This window comes from Eurytemora carolleeae, unplaced genomic scaffold, assembly GCF_000591075.1.
Source record: "Eurytemora carolleeae unplaced genomic scaffold, Eaff_2.0 scaffold1724, whole genome shotgun sequence".
NCBI lineage: Eukaryota > Metazoa > Arthropoda > Copepoda > Calanoida > Temoridae > Eurytemora > Eurytemora carolleeae.
In genome coordinates this window covers 36919-53476 of record NW_019397610.1, presented here as the reverse complement: position 1 = coordinate 53476, position 16558 = coordinate 36919, and the positions used below count along the sequence as shown (strand labels likewise).

The 16558-nt window shown below is 33.3% G+C and overlaps 2 protein-coding genes across 2 annotated transcripts; one reads left to right on the top strand and one right to left on the bottom strand.

Annotated features, from left to right (window-relative positions):
• Positions 1-54: 54 nt before the first annotated feature.
• Positions 55-6958, bottom strand: LOC111715170 (uncharacterized; the record flags this gene model as incomplete). The annotated part of the gene is made up of 8 exons (XM_023490446.1): positions 6858-6958; positions 6193-6272; positions 5343-5430; positions 4302-4346; positions 2155-2212; positions 1408-1487; positions 1121-1158; positions 55-120 (listed from the first exon to the last, which is right to left on the bottom strand). Coding segments are annotated over exons 1-8 (486 nt in total), but the record flags the coding sequence as incomplete, so codon positions are not given.
• Positions 6959-10174: 3216 nt separating this feature from the next.
• LOC111715169 (cyclin-B1-1) lies at positions 10175-14904 on the top strand. The gene is made up of 9 exons (XM_023490445.1): positions 10175-10771; positions 11068-11166; positions 11335-11396; positions 11452-11527; positions 11592-11669; positions 12410-12493; positions 13285-13421; positions 13688-14152; positions 14784-14904. The coding sequence occupies exons 1-9, from the start codon at positions 10718-10720 to the stop codon at positions 14902-14904; spliced, it is 1176 nt and encodes a 391-aa protein (XP_023346213.1). The 5' UTR covers positions 10175-10717.
• The last annotated feature ends 1654 nt before the right edge of the window (positions 14905-16558 follow it).

The window sequence follows — 16558 nt, the reverse complement described above, 5'->3', positions numbered from 1 at the left end:
GGCTTTCAGATTCAACATATTATTTCTTATTTCTTATGACATGGAAATAAAAACCTGCTTGATTTGAGCCTCTTCCTTCTCCAGCTTCATCCTCTGGATCCTCAACATCTCCTGTCTTTGCTAAACCAGGGGAATAGGAGCGAATAAGTAGAACTATAGGGAATGAGGAAAATGGGATGGTATAAAGTGGAATGGGAGGGAACAAAGGGGAATGGGAGGAAATAGAAGGGAATAAGAGAAACTAGGGAGAATAGGAAGGAATCAGTGGTATAGTAATAATTCAAGAGGATAAGAGGGAATTAGGGGAATATGAAGAATTCAGGAAAATTACGAGGAATTAGGAGCATAGCAATAATTTAGAAGAATAGCAGGGAATCAAAGGAACAGGAAGAATTCAGGAGAATGTGAAGGTATCAGGTAAATATGAAGGAATCATGGAAATAGGAGGGAATCTGGTAAATAGGAAGGAATCAGAGGAACAGGAAGGAAGCGGGGGGAATAGGAGGGAATAAGGGAAATATGGGGAATAAGGTAAATGGGAGGGAATAATGGAGAATGGAAGAAAATCAGGAACAAAGGTGAAAAAGGCGAATAAGTTTAAAAGGGGGAAATAATGTAAAACGGGGAATCAGGGGAATAGGATGGAATTAGGGGAATAGGAGCGAATTACTAAAATATGAGGGATAATAGGAAGGAATCAGCGAAATGGGAGGGAATAAGGAGAAAAGAAGGGAATCGTTAGAATAGGAGGGAATCAAGGGAATAGGAGGAAATCGAGGGAATAGGAGGGAATCAGGGAAATAGTAGGAAATCGAGGGAATAGGAGGGAGGCAGGGGAAAAGTAGGGAATTGGAGGGTATCAGGGAAATAGGAGGGACTTAGGGGAATAGATCAAGGGAATAGGAGGGAATCGGGGGAATAGGAAGGAATGAGGGGGGAAAATATTAATATTCAAATTGACTACCCATTATATTAAGATTCCCTTGGTATGTTTACATAGGAATGTTTAATTCAATTAATTAATTAAGTTCTAACAATTCAGAAGACGACATTTTTAATATTCCTCAATATAAACATAATAACATAATAAAATGTGCAATCGAATTCTGGTTTTTGATGCCTTGAGCTTTGTCGCCATATCCTGCTCCAGTATTCGTCCTTAACAAGAAAATGATGATAATCAAAACAACAATTAAATAGAGTGATAATAATANGGGGGCAAGTACCCCTTGGGGTCTGAAAACCCCCATATATTTCATTGGTCATAGCCCTCATAGCCAACCTGACTACGCCTATATTATTAGTAGTTACTAAGGGGGACATATTTATTAACAGTGAATAACTCTCCAGTTAGCAACTTAATATCTTCTCATCCCAAAATCATCACTCTTTCCAAAAACACTGTACCTGTGTTAGCTTCCTGGCTAATCGTCACTTTCTGCTTTAGAATCCGATCTTCAGGGGTAAATAGAACACTGGGTTGTTGACTAGAAATTAAAATGAAAAAATTAAAATAACATATGATGATTCAAAGAAATTCCCGTCTCATAAAATGATATTTATATTTCACCCCGCCTCTCGACGACAACGCTTGTCGTCTTCCTAAAATCACATGAGCCCAGACTTACAGAATATAGTGCTTGAAATCCGTTTAACTTAGTTTTCTTTATATATTTTTAAGTGCTACAATGCCTCAAAAAAAAACCAGTTTTTCAAGGGACACCCTGCATATATGTCATGGATTACAAGGGGGGCTTTGTGAAAAAAGGAGTTTTATTAATATTTATTATACTTAATGCGTATTTTTAAATAGTCTAATCTTCTATTTAAATTGTGAACATGTTCTTTTTGTTTACATTTTAAAACAAAGAAGAAACAAATTTTGCGGATTTTTAAAAAAAAAATTCGCGGATTTTCAAGAATTTAAAAATTAAAACCTTTAAAATACATTTTTTTTAATTTTTATCATTCATAAACCTTCCTTGTGGTCACGTATGTCCCACAAAAAATTTGGGCCCGATCAGTTCAGCCGTTTTGACGTTTATTGGATACAAACAAACAGACACCCAAACAGACAGACAAGCCAAATTTATATATAGATGAAGAAGTCCTTCAGGACTATCATGTTAATAAGGTAAAAAAGTATTCTCTTACTCTTGGAGTAAGAAAGCATCGTCGTCTTCATCCCAGATATTCTTGCTCTTTATAGAACCTTAAATACAAAACGATTTTTATAAACAAATTAATATTAAAAATGAAATCGTAATCTTTTCAACGTTTTTAACACTACTGCAGCAAAGTTTAGTTATAGTAAAGAGGGGGTCCCACGAATCATGACAGTAGCACGACGACTTGAAAGTCGTCATAGAACTTTGAATTTATTTGTGACCAGTGCGTAGGATCCGGATCCGGATTCGTTGGATCCGCAAGATTTTGGCTTCCTGGATCTGGATCCGCAAAAATGTGCAGATTCACGGATCCAGGTCCAAGGGGTAAAATATCAACCAAAAACTGCAGAAAAAAAAACTTTTTTACCCGTAAAACCAAAATCTGCACTTTTGAAAAAAAAGAGAGATTATAAAAATTTCCCCATTTCTGAATGGTTCATCAAGGTTTAGGATGAAAATATGCGAAAAAAATAAAACAAAAAATTGAAAATTATTTTTGGTTTAAAAGATACAGTAAATCAGAAATGACCTGGATCCGGATCCATTTTTTTCAGTGCGGATCCAGGATCCTCAGCCGCATCAAAATTAAATGGATCCTAAGCACTGTTTGTGACATTTAGTCGTCAATCTACTTTCACATGTATGATTCTTCTCTTAGTCCTGGAATTTCACTTTTATTGAATAAAACCAAAATCTGTGGTATTTTCTGATTATTAACTCAAGAATTTTACTTCTATAATTAGGTTTACGAATTTAAATGCCGCATTTGTTTTCATAAATGAAAGCTCGACATTCGATTCGTTTTTGCTAGACTCATGTTTTGTGGGACATCCTTAANCCCCCCCCTCCCCGGACATTAACATCACTGTTAAAGAAGAAGAGAGTCGTGTCGAAGTAATGTATATCAGAGAGAAAGAGAGTCACGGTTTGAAATATGTGGAAAAGATATATTTCATTATCATACGCTGTAACATCTATTCTTAAAAGTTTTAATAAAAAACTTAAACTTTTAGTTTTAGTCGATACAACTCTTTTCCTGTTCAGCGACCGTAAGGGCGAAAATGAACATAAGCCTAAGACGACATCTATTAATTTCTTCTTTATATTCTTGGTATATCAATATCCACAATTTTTGTGTAACAAAAATATTCAACATTAGAGCGAGACCTACTAATTCTAAATGAATCAATCCTTATCTTTATATCGTGTCCAACAAAAGTTCACCAGGGATATAAATAATAGTAAAAAAAATATTAATGTCCTAAAAAGTAGTCAGCCTGGGCAGGGGCAATTCTAACAAATAAATAACCCTGTAGTTTACACCAATGAAATCTAAGCGTTAATAATCTACTGCCTGTAGTGTAATGTATAGCCTAAATATTACCATTACGTGTATACAGAGATAAGCGGAAAAATGGGATGGGAAGGAGACGTGCCAATTTAATACTGTTACAGAGCAAATTGCGTTCCTTTCCTTACCAGTAATTTAGTGAAATGGGTCTGTTTACACTAAACAATTAATGGATCTTGTGCAGGGGCGTAGTAATACTTAAAATTCGTGATTATCGCTGCAAACAATAATTTTTGTAACCAACCGGGTATTTATTTTACAGTAGTCACAAAACATTTTATTCTCCAGATCCTATCGACCCCTCATTTTCCCCTACCTACCTAATACTAGTAAGTTCACTGGGATTATCAACCTTAGATCAACTATCCATAATCGATTTTTTGTTAAAATTTATCTGTGTTACATTGTTTAAGTTGATTCAGTAAAATGATCTGCACGAAGCGCAAAAATATTGTTTATAATTTTTTTCTTTTGGTAATCATGGACATGAAGAATGGAGATCAAGTTCCTATCAGGCGATGATGGGGCCCTAAAGGTTATATAGCGCAAATATGTGAAGTACATCTGCAGTATGGAAAAAGTACAACAAATTGGCCGTTTTACACTTTTTTCTAGTAAATTCCTCTCTAATATATATTCTATTCTCTTTGGTCACGAGGCTTATTTAAAAAAGTCAAGTTTAAAAAATTGATCGTTTTACTTTAAAAACAACTAATTTACCAAAACAAAAATATATTTTTTATTTTCCCCAAAATAAGAAATATTGATGATTTCAACAGTACCTGGAATCATTCCTTGCCCGAGTCTAAAACTCATATTTGATCGATCTATAACAGACAAAAAAATAGTAATAACAAAGAAATTGAAGTTTCAGTTAAATATTTTTTTAAACATTCTATCGTTAAAAACCAAAATCATATTTTATTTAAACTAAGTTAGAATTTTTTACTTTGACTTTCAATATACGTGTAGATACTTACAATTTCTGCGTAAAAAATTTTTGCACAAACTTTTAAATTTTTTATCTAGTAAAATAAGGAGAAAAGCTTTTTCAAAGGATATAATGTTCAGCTTTAGAAAATCCGCAAATTAGACAACTTTATTAGGACTCACATGTAAAACTCCCAAAAAAAGCGTTACAAAAGAACAGTTTTTCTAAATTATATCACATAATAGAGCTGAGGTTTATTTTTGCAAGGTAAAATAAAATCATTTGCATCCTTGACAACATTATCTTTAAGTCTCTTCTTTATGTAAAAATTATTCGTAAAATCCAAATTAAAAATGCAAGAAGTTGCTGAACTAGTAGACAAAGTTCAACCACTTCTATGGCCTTGCTTCAAGTTTTAGAAGAGGTTTAACTAATTCTACGTTCAGCATCTTTAGTGATATGTGTGTACAATGTGTACCAATAAACATGGGAATTGAAAGATTGAAAGTAAAAAAAAAAATATTTAAATCTGAAAATCAGGAATTTTGTTTTGATATCTGATATTTTATGCATAACAAATAAAGTATAAAATGAGGCTGTACGTCTTACAAGCTTTACATAAAGTTGTCTACCTTTCTTATGTATTTAAAATTGACAAAGATAGTATTAAGACAATTTTAATTTATTGGATGATTGAAATTTGCACAAATTTTGTAATATCTCCATCAGTTTTGAAGTTAAAAAAAATAGTAGACCACATTTAGAAAATCTCAAGATCAGATGTTTTAACTATTTTATGTTTATACGGGAATACTCATGAAAACATGCCGCATGGATCGAAGACGAATAAAAGCCGTCATTTTATTCCCATGTTTATTGGTACACCCTTTACCTGGAGTGTTTGATGAGGATACTGATGATGATACAGCAGCTAGAACCCGTTTGCATGATGTCTTCTCTCCTGAAGTCGACTCCTGATCCTGTAACAATTGGGTGTCCAACGAAACATGACAATAGCAAGATGAATTAAAAGCGTGTTTGAACTTACAATTTATTTGAGACATTCAGCCGTCAACCTATTTTCTCATCTTTGATTCATGGCATTTCCAAAATGTGGTCAGCCATTTTTGTGCTGTAAATATTACCTGAGATATTGAGAATTTCGTTCAGATTTAATTTTATTAAATAAAACCAAAATTGTCTTCAAATGCCAAAACTAGGGGGATTTAGTAATTATTAGCTAGATAAATTCACTTCTAAGATTAGGTTTTCGAATAAATGTCGCAAATTATTTCAAGGATCAAAGACGATCTTCAATTCGTCTTGCTATTGTCTTGTTTCGTGGGGCACCCTGTATAAAAAATAAGATCTATAAGAGAACCCGACAAGGAACCCCTAGACCAAGATCAGTGCATTCTAATATAATTATCATTTCCTCCCCTACTGCATCCAAATATTTTTTTGCAGTTAATAAGTTAATACAAAATTTGTACGGCTTACTTTTCAAATAATTTTAATGTACGCAGTGCTTTCGATCCGTAACATTTTAAAATACTATATTTTTTGTGAGAAAATGCAATATTTTGAACAACTGTTTTAGCAGAAAACTCAAAAAAATGGAAGATAGTTTGCAGGTTGCAATCCTTAATTTTGGGATCTTTTTCTCATTCATTTTATGCTTGTTAGACTTCTACATAATTTTAGACTTTGTGTTTTTTTTTTTTTTTTTTTTTGTTCCTGACCTCACTGTGGTTTGATCCAATGCTTCTAGTTTCATCTATTTTAAGACTAACAGAACTACTTCCACTGCTTCCTGAAGTACCTGACACCGGGTTTATATTCATTTTAGAAAAATCATTATCCCCTCCTAGAAATCCATTTGATCGAGATCTGGGGTCCGTCCTAGAAAACACTTTTTGGACCTCCTTCCGCCCCGTCCCCATCCCCCTCCTATCAATTTGTTCCTGACCACTAATTTTCAGCAAAATTATTTGTTTTATATTATTTTAGGTTTAGGCTGGGTTAAGACNTTGAATTTCTTTACTTAGTTTTTATTTTTTATATGTAAAAAACTAAAAAAATAGCTTAAGATTTGCAAAACGGAACAGGGCAGATATCGTTAAATAATTGAATAAATAATTGTTTGCTAGGAAATCATCTGAGATCTGGACGGGAATTGCCAAAAGTTTAAAGAATTTTACTTGAACTTGGAGGCAAAGCCCCAGAAAGAGAAACTGTGACATTGTTACATTTATCACCAGGCCGAAAAAAGGTTTTTTTTTTTCAAAAATATGTTCCTTTGATTCTTTAAAAGTTTTGAACCCCCTTCCTATCAACTTTATATATGACAAACTTATTATTTTTTATTTCTCTAAAATTGTTCTCACGGAACAAAGGTTATTTTTACCTCTTTTCCTTCTAAAAGGGTTCACATACATTCTCAGTCAACTATTATCCGATGAAATAACTCTTTAGTTAATCTGAAACTTAGGATTCATTTCAAAGACCAACAGATCGGTTCTGTTCTAAAGAACGATTTTTGGACCCCCCCCCCCTCCTATCAATAGTGGGTGTCCAAAAATCGTCCTCTCTAGAAACTTACCAACACTTCTCTATTTCTATTTCAAATTATGCACGAGATAAATCAATAATTAACAACGCACATTTGACTGCATAATACAAAAGTTCAGTTGCTTAATTGTTTTTAATAATAATTTCAACAATGAAAAAAAGTTTATGATTTAATATTTAAAAAGACAAAATTCCAACGGGTGTTAAATATGCATATAATGAGTTCAGTTTTAAGCTTTAAATATTCCTAAAATACGGATGTAAGCATTTTTTATTGGTACAAATTCCACGCGGACTCCCAACAGACAATACACATTACACAAGTAAGGTAAACAACAGTAAATAACTGAGATGTTCAGCTGACTCTGAAAGTAAATTCTGTCTGTGAAACGATGAAAAGTACAAGTGTACGCAACCCAAAATTTGTATTGTAAGAAGTAAGAACGTACATATAACTAACTTTCCGGCCCCGTTGTATTTATTTTTGAAATGGGTGAAATAAGAAACGTTTTGAACCTTAAAAATTAGAAATTAGAATGTTCAGAATTCCATTAATTCTATTAAATTCTTTTTTTATATGGAAAAGTGTCTCACATAAAAACCGGTTACTAGTAGAATCTGTACTCTGTGTACTCTGTGACCTATTCGTTCTTTACCAAATTACCACCATTCAGTGAATGAAAGTTAATTTTCGAAATTCATTTTTTCTTGTCTACTGCCACTGATTGTCTACCTGCAATAACACATTATTTAATCTTGATATTTATGATTTATGTGATGTTAGGACCATAGGGCTATACTGCATGATTGCAGCCATTTCTTTAACTTTTACGTAAATCCATTCGGTAATTTCCTAAGATACGATTTTTTATACGTAAGACAGGGATATAATTGACCATGTGGCCCCCTAGCCTGTCCTAACCGCGGCGCTCGGCGCCCTAGCCTGTCCTAACTGAGCGCTCGGCCCCCTAGCCTGTCCTAGTCGTAGCGCTCGGCCCAGAAAGTGTCTTAACCTAACCTAACCCTAAATATATAATAATTTTGTTGAAAATTGTTGAAAAAGTGGTCATGTACAAAATTGATGATGCTATGGAAACGCCTTAACACGGAAACGTCTCAACACAGAAAAGGACCCAAAAAGTGAGTTTGGTTTCGTTTCCTTCTTTTTTTTCAAGAATTATCGGAAATCCCTGAAAAACTGATGAGTGTTGAGGAATTTCCGAATATTTTGCACGGTTTCCGCTATATTTTCATTTGATTCGTTTCCTGTTTTTTGGACCCGTTTCCTCTTTTTTGGGTTATAGTTTCCGGTTTTCAAAAAAAGTTTTAAATTCTCAGTGTGTTGATCGGTTTCCTCTTTTTTTCGGTCTGTTTTCTCTTTTTTTGGGTCCGTTTTCTCTTATTTTGGGTCCGTATCCGGTTTTCAAAAAAACTTTTAATTAATAATTATAAATTTTTAAAAGGTCTTACCACCCTTACCTTATTAAAAATTATTCAAAAAGAATTATTCTATTTATATATACATAAATGATTTGATTTGAATTTCTTTACTTAGTTTTTATTTTTTATATGTAAAAAACTAAAAAAATAGCTTAAGATTTGCAAAACGGAACAGGGCAGATATCGTTAAATAATTGAAGAAATGAAATACAGTGATAACCAGACAACTCTGGAATAGGAAGTTGACTTTTAGACTCAAGTTAATAGTTCACACTACTGTAAATGGACCAATTAGGTTTCAAGTCAAAACACCTAAACTTTTTCTTTGGAATATATGCAGTCTACTAAATTATAATCTCAATTTTCAGGAAATGCCATCTATGGTGTATTGAGTAAATCCATTTTTAAGATATTGTAGAAATCAAGTGCATTTTCGAGCCTAAAAACAAATGTATTGTAGAAATCAAGTACATTTTCGAGTATTAAAAACAAATGTATTTTTATTTTCAAGACTTGATTTTGCTGATTCTGGTTTTTTGAACTGTTAATGGCAGGGTCTCCAAATTTTGTGAGTTGCTTAACAGTCTCAATACACGTTTTAGCAATCATTGAAAGCTATAAGTTACCTGTATGATTGTTTAAGCACTGCCTGAAGTGGAATTGTTAAAAATCACATCAAAAAGAGTTTTTCAGGCCTTATATAGTCAGTCAGGCAGTTGACTATGGACTTTAATTTTTTTAAATACAATATGTCTTTTGACTGTTAATGAAAGTTACAAAATTTGGGGACCCTGCCATTCATATTTCAAAAAATATTGTGAAAAAAACCCAGAAGAAGCATTTTAAAGTCTTAAAAAGAATATTTACAGTTGAGTATAGACCTACGTATGCTGTAAATGTACTTTATTTCTCAGATATTTTTAAAATGGATTTTCGGAAAATTCCCTAGGTGGCATTTTCTGAAAATTGAGATTATAATTCAGTTATAGTTTTCGATATCCAACAGGGGGGCGCCCCCCCCCCTGTAGGAACACAGGGAGGGGGGCTTGTGCCCTCCCCCCAGTTACGGCTCTGCTCGCTTTCATCCCCCATATATCGTTCTGTATGATTGTATCCACCTAGTCTCCTAATCCCCTAATTGTATCAGCCTGTATCCTCCTGTATAAAATATATCCTGAAGTATATGTTGTCTAGTCCAACGGTTGTAGTTGCTAAGTGCGCAGTAGTAGGAAAGAGGAAGGAGGGACGCGTAAAATTTGGCGGGGAAATATTACCCGCCAAATGTGAAGCAGACTCGGGGAAATACTTTTCTACCTTTCCTTATTTTTAACGACCCCCTCTCATTGCATCTATCCAGATACAAAGTTCCATTTCTTCCATTCGTACTCAGCAATTATTTTAGGTTTTATTCAATGAATTTATATTGTTTGAATTGCATTGCATTAGATTCATCCTAAATCAAATAAATATTTAAATCAAACAGGTGAATTACTGGATTGAAAGAAAACAGATGAACTTTATAAGAAAGAAAAACTCTGCCTGAAAAAAATGTTCAATATATTTTTAAAATTTGGATATCTTATATTCTTACTTCTTTAAAAAGTAATGCCAGGTCCCATATTCTTTTTTTAGAGTCTTACTCTTACTCTTATTGCTATTATTATTATTTTTATTATTATTACTATTATTATTTGATTATTGTTGATATTATTATTATTTTCAGATAAAGATAGTTCTTGGCAGGTTCTTGAAAAAAGTTTCTAGTAATTTCCTACAATAAAATTCCCACAGAAAGTTCCTGTTATCCATTTAAGATGGGTCAGGTCCATTATGATAGTCCCTGTCAGGTCCACAATGATTGTCCCTGTAAGGTCCCACAATGATGTACCCTGTCAGGTCCAACAATGATGGTCCCTGTCAGGTCTACAATGATGGTCCCTGTTATGTTCACAATGATGGTCCCTGTCAGGTCCACAATTATGGTCCTTGTCAGGTCCCACAAAGATGAAAGAATCCCTGGGGAGTGTTTAACGTGGGTTTGTTCATGAACCGCCCTCCACCACGTCAACTACAGTTGCGCGTAATCTGGCGCGCGCCGACTCTGGTCCAGTCCTGACCTGACTCCTGAATCCGTCCGGTCCGGCAGTGCTCGCCTGAACGTCAAAGGAGGAAGTGATGATGGATTTTACTTAAACATTTCCGACTGAATCCTGCTTTAATCGACTAATCCAGCCTAATTTAATCAATCTTTCAAAGATGGCGACTGATCGCCCTGATTTAGTTTCTGTGTTATTGCAGAGCAAGACTAAGGTATTATATCAGATATATTCCTTTCAAGGTTTATTCTTTAGATTGTGACGGATTACTGCTAATTATAGTCTTAATTACATAATGTCTGGGAATAAACATTTTTATCCAGCAATAAAAATGTCAAGAATGAATGAATATAATGGCCTGCAACCTGTTTTAAGATATAGATTGTTCAGAGTAATCATTAGGAAATAACATTTTTACAAAATCATTTTTAAGTTGGATAAAGTCATTGTAAGGATTTTTCTGGATTGATTGAATAATCGATCGATTGATTGATTGATCGATTGATTAAGATGGAGCTGCTAGAGCCCTGGGAGCTGCTTAACCCCCTGCAGATGCAGACGGAGATCGATATAAACATGAGGATTGCATTGGCGGAATGGATGATGGAGGTATTGCAAATTTTCTTGTAAATCTTTTGCTAAATATCTATAACCGAAGTTATGAATAACTCTATCTTACATTTAAACATTGCAAGCAGTGTTTTTTTAAAGAAAATTATAAGGCCAGGATTGATTTAAAAAAGATATTTTTTAAATATTTAAATAATTGTGTTCAAGGTTTGTTGTGACCTAAACCTGGAGCCTGAAGTATTCTGTCTGGCGGTCAGTTGCTTGGACAGGTAATTTCAACGCTTCCGACCTTAGCGAAATTTCCTAAAATACATTTTGCTTCAGGTTCCTGTGCAAAGTGAGTCTTAAAAGAACGCAGCTCCAGCTGTTAGGAGTATCATGCCTTTTAGTAGCATGGAAGGTATTAATCAAAAATATTACTAAAATAAAGAAAAAGATTTTTGATAAATTCATTTAAATTTTAGGTTCGAGGGGAGAGGGAAGTGAACATAGAATCTCTACTAAAACTAACTGAAGATTCAATATTCAAAGAGGAAATACTGGTAAGAAATCACGCAACCTCGAACATCAGAAAACCACGAAACCTCGAGTCATTAAAATCACGAAACTTCTTACTCCCGCATTTTCTGCGTGGGAAATCTCTGAAGTAATTCTGACTGTGCGCGCTGTTTAGCTAGGGTCAGGCTCGTGTACTGTATGAACTGACAATAGATAGACTGCGCGCACGCTCGGATAAATCTACGGATGGCAGATGAGTATTCAATATTAGTTTTTGCACAAGTGTTTAACTTTTTTAAAATTAGATATCTAAATCAATTATGTTATATAATAATACAATAATATATAAAGTAGTATAATTAATCTTTGTTTGTTTGCCCGATCATTTGATTGGATTTTTTGCCTCAACTTTGTATTGGGTAACATGTTAGAATTACGCACGGGTTGACTTTAAGAGAAAACATAGTTTCCAGGCTAAGCTGGGTTCCCAATCTAGTCATCTTTATATTAGATTGATATTTTTCTATTAGACTTAATACAATCAAAATAAACAATTTATATATCTTTAATTACAAATTTTGTGTACCTCACTTACTCTCACTCTTTTTTGTAACCCTAGACATGTACATTTATGACTCAAAAACGCTTCTTTAGTTTTTTAAAAAGTAATTGGCTAAATGGATAAATTTTGCATAAGAACTTGAAACATTTTAATCACCATGAGCCCCACCCCCTTAAAAAAAAATAATTAAAATATGTTCTAGTAAATTGATTGTATTTGTAGGAATGTGAGATGTTAGTACTTACCAAACTTAACTGGAACCTTCCCTCCTTGGTAGCAGTAGATTTCTTACCCCAGATACTCCAGGTAACCTTCCCTCCATGGTAGCAGTAGATTTCTTACCCCAGATACTCCAGGTAACCTTCCCTCCTTGGTAGCAGTAGATTTCTTACCCCAGATACTCCAGGTTCTCTTCCTTAGTAGCAGTAGATTTCTTACCTCAAATACTGCAGGTAACCTTCTCTCCTTAGTAGCAGTAAATTTCTTACCCCTGGTCAAATATGTGATTAAATTTCTTAATTGTCAGCGTAGGTGTTTATTCTCTTGTCACTATATTTTTCATAAAAAAGGGACGACTGTAGTTAAAGGGACTGTAAGCGTAATTTTAAGCGACCTTTATGCAAAGATGCCAATGCCAGATTTTCAACGATACCCGTGAAACCTTAATCTGATCAAAAATGTGGAAGATAACGTCGTTTTTCTGACTTGAAAAGTGATAATATCTCTGAGTTTCATACATTACATCTTGTACTTTATAAAAAAAGGCATGTTCGATTCTCAATTGTACCATTTAATCCTCTATCTGAAAGATATCGTCGTTTTTATCTTTCTTATCTTAAAAGGTGATGTGTTTGTAATTTTCTTTCATTGTCTCTGTTGCAAAGATCAGCAAGTCACTTATAATTATATAGAAAACCATCAATTAAAAAAGATTAATTTTCCTAGAAAAAATAAGGATATCTCATTCATCCCCTCTGTAAAAGGAGTGTCAATTGAAATTACGTCTTGAGTCCCTTTAAGCTTTATACAAAGATTAGTTATTATATTATTATGTCATTAATTAAAGAGTTAAAACTTAAACCTTTTTTAATTTTTAGAAAGTTGATTCAAAGCTTTCACATCAACATTTGAAAGACAGCGCTGTCAGTTTGATTCAGAACTGTTACATCCATCCTAGCTTAGCTGTCAGACCACCTCAGCTAATGTCGGCCGCCGCTGTTGTATCAATCATAAGGTATTTTTAAAAATAACTAATATAAGTTGAAACTTAAAAAACGTTTTTACTTAAAATTTAATAGTAGATGGTTAAGTTAATACTAAATACTAAATACTAAATACTAAATACATATTATTATGCTTTCTAGCTATTTTTTTCTAATATTTTCAACGCTTTTATATTAAAGTTTTAAATGTTTTTTTACCTTATGATTTTGTCAATTAGACTGCATGATTCTTTAAAGTTTCAACGTTTTGCTAGGTATTTATTGTTATTTTTTTCAGGCCAACCATAGCAAAATCTGATATGGCTGCTGATACCCCTCCTTCATCAACCTCATCTTCTCAATCCACCTCCCATAGTTCATCTTTACCTCCATCCTCCTATATGTCCTCTTCACCTCCATCCTCCACCTCACCTACATCCTCGCCACCCTCCTCGTCATATCTATCCTCATCCCCGTGTTCATCCTCATTCGACTCCTCCTCCCCCTCCTCATTTATTGAAGCCTTGAAGAGTCCTTATATTACTACATCATCCGACCTACCCCCATACATGACCGAGAATCCATCATTATCCGACCTATCCACATCCATGATAGAGAATCCATTATCATCTGACCTACCCAGTTACATTTCTGAGAAACTATCATCATCCGAACTATCCTCGTATATGCCCAAGAACACCCCAACCTTCGGCACTACATACTCCAAACCTACCAACTTAAACTCGGTCTTACTTATTCAAAGGTACATATTGAAAATAAAGACAATCAAATAGATAAATAGACGGGACAGATATAAATAGACAAATAGATGGATAGACGGGACAGATATAAATAGACAAATAGATGGATAGACGGGACAGATAAAAATAGAATAATAGATGGATAGACGGGACAGATATAAATAAACAAATAGATGGATAGACGGGAAAGATATAAATAGAATAATAGATGGATAGACGGGAAATGTATAAAATAAAAAATAGATGGATAGACGGGAAAGATATAAATAGACAAATAGATGGAAAGACGGGAAAGGAACAGATAGACAAATAGATGGAAAGAAGGGAAAAATATAGATTGTCAAATAGATGGATAGACGGGAAAGAAATATAAAGACAAATTCATGGATAGACGGGAAAGGAATATAAATTTAAATAGATGGACGGGAAAAATATAGATAGTCAAATAGATGGATAGACGGGAAAGGGATAGAAAAACAAATAGAAAGGATTATGTAGACAAATATGTGGATAGCTAGGAAAGTAATAGATAGACTTAAATAGATGGATAGATTGATAGATGGATAGACAGATAGACTGGAAAAAGGATTGGATGATAGACGGACGTTTATGAACAAAATGTTTTGTTTTTAGTTCAACGAAGAGTCAAGATATTCCAGTTAGAGGAGAAGGAAAACATTTTATAAGATTTATAGGACACTTGCCGAATCCAAGATACATTTTTATTCTTTTACAGTGGAATCCTGACAGCTAGGTTCGATTGCCACTAAAATATCAAATATATTTTTTATTTTTTACTTGGTGTACCCAACCCGACTTTTGATTGTGAACAAGTTGTTCAAGCCAGGACGGAGAGATTTAGGAGATCATGTATACTTTATATCCGAAGAATGTGAATAAATATGTTTTTACCAATATGACAAATTTGATATGTAGATATATCTTATTTTTTATATATGAATGTTAATTCTCGGAATTTTATCATAATAAACTCTATTTATTAATCTATATATTTAAAACAAACTTTTTTTGAATTACAAGTTTATAAGTTTGATATTAATCAAAGTTTAAATCGAAAGTAGTCTACCACTTTATCTCATTTTTCAAGGAGCGGAGACAACTTTTTAACAATTGTTTTTGTAACGAAATTTTTTTTCTTCTTTTGGTCACTCCAATAATTTCATTGCTTTCGATTTAAGACTTTAAAATTCCCTTTAAATTTTTAATTGAGATACAAAATTTATTAATTTTTGTTTAGGAGCATTCAGAGGGTCACTTTGTCTGATAAGACAAGTCTTCAGGGTCTGATTGAGGATATTCAGAACTTAGTAATTCTGCCGCTAGAGTCCAGAAATATACTCAACCTTACGCCGAGCCCAGAGTCTAGAAAATGTACGACCCCTGGGAAGAATAATGGCTCTGATTCGACTTATTTGTTAAAGGCTAGAAACCTTTTCCCCGATGTTTCGACACCGACTAAAGTTTTAGACGCCTCACAGTTTTCTAACTCCTAAGACTTGATTTAAATACGGTCGTTGATAAAAAAAAAATGATTCAAGTCAAAAATTTGTTTAAAATTAGCCCTGTAAAGATTTAGAAGGCATTAAAGTATCTACTACCGACATTTTTATAGGTTTGTGGGTCACCCAACAAAAAAATCATTGTATTCGAATGTAGATTGAAGAAAAATATATGAATATGAAACTATTTTAATTACTCTTGCTTATAAAATTACAAAAAAAAATACTCTTCAAAATCATTGCTTTGATCTCAAGAACTTTTTATGTTAGATAATCACCCAATTTTGCAAAAAAAATATGAGGGGGGAGGTCCACGGCGTCTTTACTGAGATATTATTAAAGTTTTTACCTCTTAATGTAAAAATCAAATTCAAAGTACCAATTTAAATGTTCTAATGTACTTTTCTTCTGTCCTGTATGATATATATATATATATACAATGTACTGAATCTCGGCATTTTTAAATCCCTAAAAGCTTGATGTACGCAAAAAAAATTGTATACGACGTAAAGGAAATGTAAAACTTTTGTAATAATTCATTCAAACTAAATATCATTTGTATTTTGAATGTAGACGCAAATCCATTTTCTGAAATTCTGTTCTTCTATTTTTTGTATATTATTAGTACTTTGAAATAAAAAACTTCAAAATTAAAGGGGAAAGACAGAAAACTATGGTGGTAGGCGATTATTTCAATACAATGAAGGCTACTTTCGATTTCAATTTTGATTAAAATCTGGCTGTTAAACAGCCATGGATAGTGGATACACATAAACATAGAAGTCAAGAGAATTTATCAATATAAAACCTTCTCTTTGAATACTTGTAAACTTGTAACTCGTAAAAAAGCTTTATTTAAAACAAAACTCAAATAAACAAGTCGTCTTC